Raw genomic sequence first — 13,301 nt, 5'->3', positions numbered from 1 at the left:
AGCGCTGGACTAAAAACGAATGAAAATCACTTTATTCGCGACGAGCGTTGCTGGTTATCGCCAATTTTGGGCTGACGGTCCTCTTTTGCAAGCGCAGCGTCACCGATAATTTATTTTACAATCAATTCTAAGTGCATAATACTTTAGCAAGAAAGGTGCTATTATATACTGGTTTGAGAGTATTTTAAACACACATATATGTAGGATCACTGTTTTCACCTCCGCTGCTTCTTAGAGCATGTAATAAAAGGACTAAACGCACGGTTGTTGGAATCGCTGCCTCTGTGCTGGACTAGCATGAGGGCGTGAACGGAGGAAAAGAAAATTAAAACTTTTTGGTTTGGTTTAGGCAGATATCAGAGTTTTGATAATAGTTTCGACTCCTTGCAACAGGGATAAATATGCCATACTATTATGCTGGAAATATATAGCTGGTTTATAATATCTAAAAAGCAATGGGGAGCAGAAAGCTAAATATAAAAATGTCTGGGAAATTGCCTTCACCTGTGTTAGTCCCTGCCAGCTCCGCTACTGAGATCTTCTTCTTTTTAAAGCATCTGTCCGTCAAGTGTAAAGGAGCAAGCTTTACGTTGTGCGAAACAGGAAATTCAATGTTAGAATACGTTAATGGTTATTCTGACTTCATTCATTTAATTTCAGGGAGAATTCTGACAATATTGGTTTATTTGATCAAGGTGGCTACCCAAACAAAGGTGACCTTAACAAAACAAACCCCTTTGATCTTCAGCTTAAAGCTGAGCAGTTTCTCAAATAAGCATTGATGCATTTAATAGCACCACATAACAATGCAAATATTAACCAAAGCGCCCATGAAAACTCTGTATTCTACATTAGTCTGTATGCCAAAGAAGAACATAAATGGTGCTGAGATAAAATTCTGTTTATTCTGAAGTGATGGACATTTTTTAAACATCAGTTTGTAATTACAGTTTATTTATTTGGGCAAATCAGAGAAATCCTGATAACGTAATGTTACATGCAATAAGTACTGCAAAGTTCAACGTATTAATGATAAGTACATGGAATATTTATGCTTTTGACAGACACAATAACTGTATAAGGAAGTATGAAGAATTGAGAGAGGATATGTATCATCGGGTTTACTCTGCGTTCAGCATCCTGCTGTCCAGGGAGCTGAGATCTTTCATGGGTTTACGAGGGGAAAGATGCTCAGGTAGCGCTAGAAGGTAAGATGCTAAAGTGCGAGGCAGAGACGATCGCTTGTCTTCCCATAATCAAGCTACATCTCAAATTTGCCTGCAGAAGAAGCCGCTCTCAAAGTGTTACCGGGTATCTCGGCACTACTGGAAATACGTCTCCTATTTCGTACCAGCCCCGCTCAGGGATGTCCCTTAGCGCCCGGCCCCGTGGCCGCTCTGCGCGGCCCTTGCGGAGGGCAGGGCTGACGGCGGCGCTGCCGGTGCCCCGGGGCACAGCCGGCAGGGTCCCCCCGCGGGGCGGGGGCAGCGCTGGCCGCGGCGGGGCCCGCGATGCGCTCAGGTGCCGGGCCGGGCCGGGCCGGGCCGGGAGGAGCCTCGGGGGCCGCCCCGCGGGGCAGCGCCGCGGGAGCCACGGCCGCCGTCCGGCTGCGCGCCCGCCCCCGCCGCCCCATTGGCCGCGCCGCGGCTCAAATAGGGCCGGGCCGGGCCGGGCTCCGGCAGCAGCGAGCGGGCTCCGAGCGCGGAGGGTGTCCCGAGGGCTTTGGCCGCGGCTGCCGGCTTTGGCGGCGCTCGGCAGCGCGTCCCGTCCGGTGCCGGTGCGAGATGAGCAGCCCCGATGCGGGCTACGCCAGCAGCGACGACCAGGTGCAGGGGCGGTGCTCGCTGCCCATCATGATGCCGGCCATGTGCCCCTGGGCGGCAGAGGCGCTGAGCCCGCCGGGCGAGGCGAAGGCGAAGAGCGGCGCGGCGGCGTCGGGGCCGTCGGGCGGCCGGAGCAAGGGCGAGGCGCGGATCCGGCGTCCCATGAACGCCTTCATGGTGTGGGCGAAGGACGAGCGCAAGCGGCTGGCGCAGCAGAACCCGGACCTGCACAACGCCGAGCTCAGCAAGATGCTGGGTGAGCGAGCGAGCGCGGGCGGGCGCGGGGAGCCGCGGGGCGGCTCCGGGAGAGCGGGGAGCGCGGGGAAGCTCCGGGTCGGGGCTGTGGGCGGCGAGCGGGGCATCCGTGGGCGGTCGGGCCGGGGTCCCGGCGTGGCGGTCGCGTCCGAGGGCGAGCGGGGATCGGGCACGGCCGGGACTGGGACTGCGGGGCCGGTGTCGGTGTGGCGGGAGCGGGCGTGGGCGCCGGCGCAGCGGTGAGCGGGCGGTCTGACGGTGTCGCTGGTGCAGGTAAATCGTGGAAGGCGCTGTCGCTGTCGGAGAAGCGTCCGTTCGTGGAGGAGGCGGAGCGGCTGCGGGTGCAGCACATGCAGGACCACCCGAACTACAAGTACCGGCCGCGGCGGCGGAAGCAGGTGAAGCGCCTGAAGCGGGTGGAGAGCGGCTTCCTGCAGCACGGCCTGGCCGAGGCGGCGGCGGGGCCCGGGCTGGGCAGCGAGGTGTCCGGCGGCGGCGGCAGGATGTGCGTGGAGGGCCTGGGACTGGCGTACGGCGAGCAGGGCTACGCGGCGGCGGCGGGCGCGGGCCACTACCGGGACTGTGCGCCGCTGGGCGCCGCGTTCGACGGCTACGGCCTGCCGACCCCGGACCCGTCGCCGCTGGACGCGGCGGAGAGCGAGGCGTCCTTCTTCGCGGCGGGGCTGCAGGAGGAGTGCGCGCTGGTGCCCTACGGCTACGGCCCGCACCCGGCGGCCTCCGAGTACCCGGCGGCGGCGGCGTCCGAGAGCCCGTCGGGCGCGTCGCTGCGGCGGCACCTGGCGCCCGGGGAGGCGCTGGGCGCGGGCGGGTCGCTGCAGGGGCTGCTGGGCTGCCCGGCGCCGCTGCACGCCTACTACGGGCAGTGCCAGCCGCCAGGAGCGGGGCGCGGCCCGCCGGGGGCCGTGGGGCAGCCGTCGCCGCCGCCGGAGTCGGCGCCGTGCCGGGAGCAGCTGGAGCAGCTGCGGCCCGAGGAGCTGCTGGGCGAGGTGGACCGCACGGAGTTCGAGCAGTACCTGCGCTTCGGCTGCAAGCCCGAGCTGGGGCTGCCCTACGGCGGCCACGAGCCCGAGGCCGCGGCTCCCGTCTCGTCGGCCGTGTCGGACGCCAGCAGCGCCGTCTACTACTGCGGCTACCCCGACTTGTGAGGGGCTCGCCGGGGCCCGGCACGGACACTGCACGCAGGCGCCCGGCCCCGCTCCTATTTATGTAATTTATTTGAATCTTGAGAACTGACAGAGTATCTGTGACCTACTCGAGGTTTAAAAGGTGATGTGCCATCTCGCTGGCCTGGTGGTGTGGGTTTTACCATCACTGTCCGACAGTGACATCTGACACTGTTGCTGTGGTGGAATGATGATACTGGGGGCTCACGGAGAATATAATTTCTGTGATCTTGTTAGAGATCCTCATGCTTTTGTATGTTTTGCGGAGTGGTGTTTTATATGATGGATTTGTACAGAATGATTTTGCACTTTTACAATAAAGGGAAAATAATAAAACTGGTCTTTGATGACTCTTCCAAGAGGTCTTATCGTCCTTTGTAATCGATTGTTACTGCCTTTCAAACTAGTTTTGTGAGTGTCCCGTGCAGTAAGCATTAGGTCCTATCACGCTTTCTATTAGACAGTCTTCCTATGTTTCTCCTGCTTCAGTTACAGACAGAAATTTTAAGCCTTCTGTAACTGCCTTCTCTGGGCTCTCGGGGGTTTTTTATGTTTTTTTTTTTTGTTTGTTTGTTTGTTTGTTTGTTTGGGGTTTTTTTCACTTCCTTGGTGCTTTCTTAGAGCTGGTTAATATGACTGAATTAAAAAAAAAAAGGAGACCAATTTTACGTCTGAAGAGTTAAACATACCTATGGATGTGCCTGCTGTAGTAGGTTAGGGTTTGCTCCATTTTTAATGAAAGCAGGGCTTCATTGATGGGATGGGTGGATAAGAGCTGGTTTAAGCAGCTCCTGGGACAGAGGGACAGATTGTCTTTCGTGTCCCCGTGGCTGCCTTGCTGCGGTGGCTGGGGGTGGCGGTGTATCTGATCTCCGCTGCGCAGATCAAGAGCTGTAAATCAGGATTGAAAGTAAGAGAAAATTTATGACACGAGCCTCCAAGGGGGAGCCCGGCCGGGAGCAGCCCACTCGGCACCCTGCCACAGCGACACCTTCCTCCCTACCTCCCAGAACCTCACCTTCCCTCGCCTAGAGAAATCCCTTTGTCCATGTCATCGTGTCTAGAGCTAGAAATATCTCCGTGCTTGAGAAATGGGCACCCTGTAATTAAACGTGGGTGAAAAAAGGAGATATTTTCATTTAGATGGTAGTACAGAGTCGGGCTGTGGGCTGGGACTGATAAAATAATTATGTTTATTGCTTAAATCGGGGGGAGGAGGCAACAGTCATCTGGGTCGTTTGCTTCCTAAGATAAAGCTGTGGCGCTGAGCACCGGGGAGAAGGGGGCAGGGGCCGAAGTGGCAGACTTGCCCACTGATCAGCCTATCTTCCACGGGAACGGGAAATTAAATTGGGTCCGTTTTCAAATTGCAATTAAAGAGACTAATGTTTGTATGCTTGAAAGATAAAATAGATGCAAACTGCCTCAATCAATGAGATTTAAGAGCAGCCTCCTCGGCAAAAATCGACTTAGTAATTGTGCACTGTTACTGAGTCTTGAATCAAAAGGCATCCAGACTCTTACTATTTAGTAAAATAGTCTACTCTCTAGTTTCTTAATCTTCCCATTTTACTTTTCAAACAGTCTTCAATTCTAAGAAATATACCTCAAATATCCATCCTGTCACTCTCTTCACTCCTCTCCCAACTGTACGTGAGAAAAAGTATGTAATTCTGAAATAGGTGATATTTCAGAACAAGGACATAATATGTTTTCTTCATACTTTAATTTGGAAAAAAAACACACACACACAAAAAAATGACATGTCTAAAACATAGGAACGTAAACCCAGAAAACAAATGTGCATGAGAGATGGTTTCTTATTTGATTGAGTTTTCCTTTTATTATGGTATTTAAACCTACAGGATTAAAATAATTTTGTCCTTTTCACACACGTTCATAGCTTTCTGTGGGAAAATTACTTTGGCTGGTTTAGGAAATAATAAATCACAATAACCTTTTCATAACTGCAGTCACCATTTCTTTTCATTTTTCCTATAGATGCAGGTTTTGTTCCCCTCTTCTGTCCTTCACCCCAACTTGTCAGACAGCTGAAGGCCGAAGCAGACTTGAAACTGTAAGTGGCTCGTATTGAATATTGAAAATATTTTTCTTTTCTTTTCTTTTCTTTTCTTTTCTTTTCTTTTCTTTTCTTTTCTTTTCTTTTCTTTTCATTGGAAGAGAATGACACTATATTGAAATAAGTACACCGGTTTCAATAAGAGTGCTGGCCCACACAACAGTCCAACACACCACTAAAGTGTGTCGAACTGTGTGCAGTGAAGATGAGGCAGATCTTCCAGGAGTCTTTTTACAGAGCTTTTGCAGACTCAGATCTAAGAAGCATTATATCCCTGTCTGTACCCAGATGTGTAGCTCTTTTTTCAGCCCTTCCTTAGGAGAAGAGCGATCTGAAACTTCTTTAAAATATCTGAAACGTGGCAGATTTAGGTACTGCCAATATGCATGAAGCAAAATATTCTGAATCTCCATCCAAGCCCTATTTTCCTCACAGCATCTTGACTTTCTGAATCTAAATGACAGACACCCAAATCTGCCCTGTAGCCCTTTTGAAAGGTTAAACCTTCCTCACGCCCTATGAGCTCCTATCACAATAGGTGCATTAAAAGAAAAACCCCGAAGTGATTAATATTTTTTTCGCGAGAGCTTTCCGCATCAAGGTTCTCGCTGTCAGGCGGTGAAAGCAGTTGCTGTGTGCCCCGGGGACTGTGGAGAAGGCTTCAAGTGAGTGACAGAGACCGAGGCGGCTCCTGGCCGCGCTCTTCAGGCAGGGTCGGGGTCTGTCACTGCCACAGTGCCGATCCCGGCACTGCACACAGGGCAGTTGGCTCCCTGGAAACCGCGCTGCTGGTTCACTCCACGAAAGTAAACCACAAGGACAGGGTGACATCTGCAAAGCCTCTCCAACCTTACCCAAATTCTTTCTCCAGTTAAAGAACGGCATTACCTGGGCAGCGCCTTCCAGCCCCCTCCTACAGCAATGGCGAGTGCTCTCTGAAGTTCACAGAGATCACTTATGCCCCAAAGCCCAAAAGGTATTCAGCTCTTTGTCTTTTGTTTGGTTGGGGGGTTTTTCTGTCCCTCTCTCATTAATTCGCAATAAATCCCTAGTAACGTTTCCATTTTTCTTAACACAATGTTGGTGTCCCTTATGTTGGTGTCACCTTGCAGCTGGAAGGGTTTGGTTTGTTGATTTATTTCTGAGTGGGCTGGTTTGTTTGTGTGGGGTTTTTTTTGGTGTTATTTATTTCTTTGTTTTGGTTGGTTGGGGTTTTTGGTGGGTTTTTTATTTTTTATTTTGATGGTTTATGTGTGTGTGTCTATGTGTGCTTTCTGTCTTGCTGAAGCATATGGATAGAAAAGCAAGTGGGCCTAGTGTGCAAAAAAGGGGACTTCAGGCCAAGGTACTAAATTAATGTCAGCTTAAGGGTCGTCCATGCAGGGCGGGTGGCAAGAAAGCCAGGAGGTGAAAATAACAACACACTTGTTAAAACAGAGGAGCTGGAAATGCCAAAAAGCAGAGGTTTTGTGCTCTTAAAAAAACCCCAAAAAAACCAAAAAAACCCAAACCAAAACCAAACAAAAAAACCCACAAAAAAACAATCAACAAAAACCCCCAAAAACCGCCCACCCAAAACACCAAACAACCCCCAAAACAAAAACAACAAACCACAAAATCCAACCTCCATATTAACATCGCAGATTTCTGCCCATTTCTGTAGCTGTGTGCTCTTCCAGCTACAAAGAAGATAATCACTAGAAGACATTAGCAGCAATGCTGCTGACGAATTTCTCCTTTTACACAAATTTAATTTACTTGTGTGGCAACCCCATTCCTGTGTTGCAGTAAATCCTGTCCCAGCCGCTCCTGAGAAGGACGGCAGGAGCCCCTGGCAATGTTGGGATGCCAGCACGGGATGAGGGGCCAATACCCGGGCACAGCTGGGCGGGCGGCAGGGACAGGCCATTCGCAGCCTTGTGACAAGCGACATTAGCGTGCCTCGGGTGGCTGACTGCACTGATCGCTGCGCCGAGGGACGAGCGGGAACTGCGAAACCCAGTAATTACACACCCACATTTGCTTAACGTTAAACAGTCAAGTAATGTGTTGACTAATTAAATGCTCCCGAGATCAGAGTTCAGTCGCCCTCTTCAGATTTCCGTCTACAAAAATGGGAATTTCTTTCGCCTTCTCTGTGTTTGGACAGAGGCTCTTAAATACAGTAGCTGCCTGTGCGTCTAAGAGAGTGTGCCGATTATCCAAGGTTTCTCGCAGACTGCTATATTTTAGTATTTTATTATTTTACTACCCTGAATTATTTACTGAGAAGGTCTGTCACATGCATAAAGAGACTTCACCTCAGATATGAATCTTGTCTCAGACGAAATGCTAAATAAATCCCTTTGTTCCTGATGACATCTGACTTCTCTCTGCTTTGGATGCTGCAAAACCTATCCTAGGCTTTGCCCGTTGCGCTCGGAGAATACCCTCAAAGTCCACAACTTCTGAACAAAAGAAAGAAAATTATTGCACTTTCTACACTGTAAAATGACAGGCTATGAACGCATCTGCCAAGAAAGGGGTAGGTTATTTTTTTCCCTTCCCTGCTTCGAGTCGAGGGTTGCAAAGCTACCTGGACGTAGCTGCTGTTAACACTAACCCACAATCTGTTCGTGTTCTGGATTACAGGGTCCCATAGGTGCTTGTGACGCCCCAAGGCTGAAGATCGGGTGGCATTACATGCTTGTATTTATTATTATATATATTATATTATACATATTGTATTATATTGTATTCTGGAACTCGTTTCAAAGCGTCCTTTTTTTTCCTTCTTTCTTTATTTTTTCTTTTTTTTTCTTTTTCCCCTCCTACTGAATCTCTATTTTCGCTGCTCGGAAGTCACTCGTGCTCAGGGAAGCTGCTGATGGTGATGGATCGGTAGAGCTGCTTTAGGGGACCAGCCCGACGAACTCATGCCATCAAGTTGTAACGTGGTGTGACTGAAGGAGTTTTGGGTGCAATCCTTGTCACCGCGTGATCCCGCTCGCGGTCCGGCCAGCTGCGACCCGCTCGACCCGCTCAGCTGGGAATTGCCCCATTTCGTGTCTGCTGAAGAAAACCCACGGCAAACTCGGGAGGTCGGGTGTGCCCTGCCCCAATATTCGGCGCTCGTCCCCAGCGCGCACGGAGCAGGGACAGCGGGCAGCAGTTCCCCGGCTGCCCGGGCTGGTACGGGAGGCTCAGCCCTGGTGGAGCACCCAACCCGCTGCCCCGAGCCCTCCCCGGCAGCCTCGGGGGTGGGAAGGTGCGCGGTGGCCCCTCTGTGGCGCTGCACAGTGCAGTGGGGCGCACTGGGGAGAAACGGGGGAATGGGGGAGCAAAGCGTCTCCAGGCTCAAAGACAGCCCGCCAAAAGCAATGCAGACTTGTAGGACAGGTCCAGTTGTCCCTGTCCCAGTCCCCTGTCCCTATTTCCTCAAGAAAAAAAAAAACCTACTCCAAGTCAACTAGCTGCCTAGTTTTTAGCCTAGGGAAATTTAAAGTATGAGCCCAAGGAACACAAGTGATCCTCTTTCATATTGTGTGTATGTGTGCGTGGTAAAAAACAGAGCAGGGAAGCTATTCTGTGTTGGGATAGGACACAGAAAAATAGTTTTACACTTAAAGACGATCCTTTTAGATATGCTAGAAGGAAGCAGGGTTACAACGAGGGTGGTAAAACACTGGAACAGATTGCCCAGAGAGGTTGTGGACGCCCCATCCTTGGAAGCGTTCAGGGCCGGGTTGGATGGGGCTCTGAGTAACCTGGTCTAGTGGAAGGTGCTCCCGCCCATGGGAGGGGGCTGGAATTAGATGATTTTTAAAGTCCCTTCCAACCCAAACTAGTCTATGATTACTTCCTGCATTTTAAAGGGTTTATATAAAAATATATTCAGCAATCTTCTGTCCAAAAGCAATTATTTCAAACTTGGTCTGACATCATTAACATTACCAGTGGATTGTTTCCCAGGTAGGTATTCTGCCCCCCGAACCTTTCCCAGCTTGCAGGCATTTAAATTCCCTTTTCCCGGTTCCAGACTTATGTGGAAGATAAAGGACTCTAAGTAACTTGTGTTAGTGTGTCTCTTTGTGAAGAACTGACACAGAATTACATACTCTCGACTTCAAGCAAAACAGGAACACAGGGGTACCATGAAAGAAATTGTACGATGATTTAAATAATTCCTATGTCCATCGCTGGAGAGAAGACTGGAGTTCTCCGAAGGCAGGAATCTGTCGAGGGTGCTCCTGCTCCCGCTCCCCACCCGGGATTTACTGCAGTGCCTGGTCGCCCACATACCTGGTGGAAATAGGTGTCATGGAAAAGCGCGCCTTGTTGGAGGGGGGAAAAGGGCGTTAATGACCGGCAAACTTCATTAATGAGGGCAGGATTTATTCAACGGTTTTTTAATCGCCTGTAACTTCACGCCTTTTCTATTCAGATAAGACGCGATCTCACGCATCAAGGCACAGATGTGCCCTTCATCTTGTCCAGTTATCCCGAAACTATCCGTTAGCCAAGAAACACATCTCAGGTCGTGCCAAGGTTTGCCAGTCGCTCGACTGCTCGTTTATGGGCAAACATTCTCTGCATTCATACTGTATGAAATATGGCACTGCTAACACATCTTCCGAGGTACCCTTTCAAAAATAGGGTTGTTGGTATATCGAAAATACGACCGAATATTAGAAACTCGAAATGGGAAGATTTAGCACAGTTTATGAGAACGTCCCATTTATCAAGACTGCTCTCAATACGATGGCAGTAGAAGAGTTGTAAAAATAATTTAAACCGCCTCGAATCCATCACCTGTTCTTAGGAAAAACAAACAGAATTGTCTTTACAACTTCCCTATATATTCCGATAAAATGATAATTTTGAATACGTCGTCATTTAATGAAACTAACTTGCCAAGGAGGCAAAGCACAGAGAGCAGAGGGCGAGGGGATCCTGCGAGGCCGTGACAGTGACAGCCAGACGGGAAAAAAACTGTCTCTGTTCGTGGAACTGTCTCGCCATAGCTGAAAGCGGGGATGCGCCGAAGCATTCCCGCGCCGCTCCCTCGGAGCAGTTGGTTACGGGGGAAGGGGGCAGAGCAGGAGCAGCCGGGGCGGCTCGGACCTGCTCAGGTAGCGCTAGAGGGCAAGAAGCTGAAGTGTGATGCACATATGATCAGTTGACTTAGTATCCCAAGTTACATCTCAAATCTGCCTGCAGAAGAAGCCGCTTGTGACTCTCAGACTGTTACACGATATCTCGGCACTACTGTAAGCACTCTGTCCCCTTCCCCTCTTTCGTACCAGCCCCGCTCAGGGATGTCCCTTAGCGCCCGGCCCCGTGGCCGCTCTGCGCGGCCCTTGCGGAGGGCAGGGCTGACGGCGGCGCTGGCGAAGGTGCTGCCGGTGCCCCGGGGCACAGCCGGCAGGGTCCCCCCGCGGGGCGGGGCAGCGCTGGCCGCGGCGGGGCCCGCGATGCGCTCAGGTGCCGGGCCGGGCCGGGCCGGGCCGGGAGGAGCCTCGGGGGCCGCCCCGCGGGGCAGCGCCGCGGGAGCCACGGCCGCCGTCCGGCTGCGCGCCCGCCCCCGCCGCCCCATTGGCCGCGCTGCGGCTCAAATAGGGCCGGGCCGGGCCGGGCTCCGGCAGCAGCGAGCGGGCTCCGAGTGCGGAGGGTGTCCCGAGGGCTTTGGCCGCGGCTGCCGGCTTTGGCGGCGCTCGGCAGCGCGTCCCGTCCGGTGCCGGTGCGAGATGAGCAGCCCCGATGCGGGCTACGCCAGCAGCGACGACCAGGTGCAGGGGCGGTGCTCGCTGCCCATCATGATGCCGGCCATGTGCCCCTGGGCGGCAGAGGCGCTGAGCCCGCCGGGCGAGGCGAAGGCGAAGGGCGGCGCGGCGGCGTCGGGGCCGTCGGGCGGCCGGAGCAAGGGCGAGGCGCGGATCCGGCGTCCCATGAACGCCTTCATGGTGTGGGCGAAGGACGAGCGCAAGCGGCTGGCGCAGCAGAACCCGGACCTGCACAACGCCGAGCTCAGCAAGATGCTGGGTGAGCGAGCGAGCGCGGGCGGGCGCGGGGAGCCGCGGGGCGGCTCCGGGAGAGCGGGGAGCGCGGGGAAGCTCCGGGTCGGGGCTGTGGGCGGCGAGCGGGGCATCCGTGGGCGGTCGGGCCGGGGTCCCGGCGTGGCGGTCGCGTCCGAGGGCGAGCGGGGATCGGGCACGGCCGGGACTGGGACTGCGGGGCCGGTGTCGGTGTGGCGGGAGCGGGCGTGGGCGCCGGCGCAGCGGTGAGCGGGCGGTCTGACGGTGTCGCTGGTGCAGGTAAATCGTGGAAGGCGCTGTCGCTGTCGGAGAAGCGTCCGTTCGTGGAGGAGGCGGAGCGGCTGCGGGTGCAGCACATGCAGGACCACCCGAACTACAAGTACCGGCCGCGGCGGCGGAAGCAGGTGAAGCGCCTGAAGCGGGTGGAGAGCGGCTTCCTGCAGCACGGCCTGGCCGAGGCGGCGGCGGGGCCCGGGCTGGGCAGCGGCGTGGAGGTGTCCGGCGGCGGCGGCGGCAGGATGTGCGTGGAGGGCCTGGGACTGGCGTACGGCGAGCAGGGCTACGCGGCGGCGGCGGGCGCGGGCCACTACCGGGACTGTGCGCCGCTGGGCGCCGCGTTCGACGGCTACGGCCTGCCGACCCCGGACCCGTCGCCGCTGGACGCGGCGGAGAGCGAGGCGTCCTTCTTCGCGGCGGGGCTGCAGGAGGAGTGCGCGCTGGTGCCCTACGGCTACGGCCCGCACCCGGCGGCCGCCGAGTACCCGGCAGCAGCGGCGGCGGCGGCGTCCGAGAGCCCGTCGGGCGCGTCGCTGCGGCGGCACCTGGCGCCCGGGGAGGCGCTGGGCGCGGGCGGGTCGCTGCAGGGGCTGCTGGGCTGTCCGGCGCCGCTGCACGCCTACTACGGGCAGTGCCAGCCGCCGGGAGCGGGGCGCGGCCCGCCGGGGGCCGTGGGGCAGCCGTCGCCGCCGCCGGAGTCGGCGCCGTGCCGGGAGCAGCTGGAGCAGCTGCGGCCCGAGGAGCTGCTGGGCGAGGTGGACCGCACGGAGTTCGAGCAGTACCTGCGCTTCGGCTGCAAGCCCGAGCTGGGGCTGCCCTACGGCGGCCACGAGCCCGAGGCCGCGGCTCCCGTCTCGTCGGCCGTGTCGGACGCCAGCAGCGCCGTCTACTACTGCGGCTACCCCGACTTGTGAGGGGCTCGCCGGGGCCCGGCACGGACACTGCACGGAGGCGCCCGGCCCCGCTCCTATTTATGTAATTTATTTGAATCTCCCTGGGACAGTTCCGCGAACTTTCTCTGGGCGGACTTGAGCTGCTATCCCGATTATTCCGTAGGCTACAGACCTCGTTCGGACTGCTTTTCGTCCGGTGTTAATGGAATGTTTACATCTTTTTTCCCCCTTTTGTTAATGCGCGTGATCATCGATGTTTTTGCAAAATCAGCAGTCTTGCATTTTTGCCCAGAACATGTGTCTAATAGTTTTTTTAACTATATCTGTGTTTTAGCATTTCCGGAAAATAAATGAATGTACAGTTGTTTCTGTCATTCTTCTTGGTCATTTGGCCCTTTATTGATAGTAATTTTAAGTAATTTTAATGCCCTAAGGCGATGCTCTCCAAAGGCAGATACCATGTGATTATTTCACCATGACAATGGCTCTAAAACAACCTCCAGGAGCTAAGATGTTTTTTTACAGGTGTGGCTGTATTCTTATCACACAGCCTAATAGTCAGATCTCTGCTGCTGGACTGTCTCTTTGAGTACAGAACCTGTGATTTGACTTACACGCGTTTTATAGGTTTTTTTCCTTCTGATTTGCCAACTGATTTTGCATTAATGCACTGGAAAAAACCTCTAGTCTACCACAAAGGAAGCTAGGTAAATTTGAGATACTAATTTTAAAGTGTGCCTGGAAATACATTGGGTTTGGAAAGTTGCAGATGAAAA

At 54.0% G+C, this 13,301-nt stretch overlaps 2 protein-coding genes across 2 annotated transcripts; both read left to right on the top strand.

The window, feature by feature from the left end:
* The first annotated feature begins 1,784 nt into the window (after window positions 1-1,784).
* Window positions 1,785-3,533, top strand: LOC128942607 (transcription factor SOX-17-like). Its single transcript, XM_054285168.1, has 2 exons — window positions 1,785-2,079; window positions 2,352-3,533. The coding sequence occupies exons 1-2, from the start codon at window positions 1,785-1,787 to the stop codon at window positions 3,242-3,244; spliced, it is 1,188 nt and encodes a 395-aa protein (XP_054141143.1). The 3' UTR covers window positions 3,245-3,533.
* Window positions 3,534-11,068: 7,535 nt separating this feature from the next.
* LOC128942627 (transcription factor SOX-17-like) lies at window positions 11,069-12,546 on the top strand. Its single transcript, XM_054285193.1, has 2 exons — window positions 11,069-11,363; window positions 11,636-12,546. The coding sequence occupies exons 1-2, from the start codon at window positions 11,069-11,071 to the stop codon at window positions 12,544-12,546; spliced, it is 1,206 nt and encodes a 401-aa protein (XP_054141168.1).
* The last annotated feature ends 755 nt before the right edge of the window (window positions 12,547-13,301 follow it).

Source organism: Melozone crissalis, unplaced genomic scaffold (assembly GCF_028551555.1).
Source record: "Melozone crissalis strain CALT ecotype California unplaced genomic scaffold, PUWL_Pcris_2 ptg000042l_1, whole genome shotgun sequence".
In the NCBI taxonomy this organism is placed as follows: domain Eukaryota; kingdom Metazoa; phylum Chordata; class Aves; order Passeriformes; family Passerellidae; genus Melozone; species Melozone crissalis.
Note: the sequence above shows the minus strand (reverse complement) of the source record. Positions and strands in the feature narration are given on the sequence as shown.

Coding starts and splice junctions, on each gene's coding strand:
- LOC128942607 (XM_054285168.1), top strand. CDS start 1,785: ATGAGCAGCCCCGATGCGGGCTACGCCAGCAGCGACGACCAGGTGCAG. Junction 2,080..2,351: donor CGAGCTCAGCAAGATGCTGG/GTGAGCGAGCGA, acceptor TCGCTGGTGCAG/GTAAATCGTGGAAGGCGCTG.
- LOC128942627 (XM_054285193.1), top strand. CDS start 11,069: ATGAGCAGCCCCGATGCGGGCTACGCCAGCAGCGACGACCAGGTGCAG. Junction 11,364..11,635: donor CGAGCTCAGCAAGATGCTGG/GTGAGCGAGCGA, acceptor TCGCTGGTGCAG/GTAAATCGTGGAAGGCGCTG.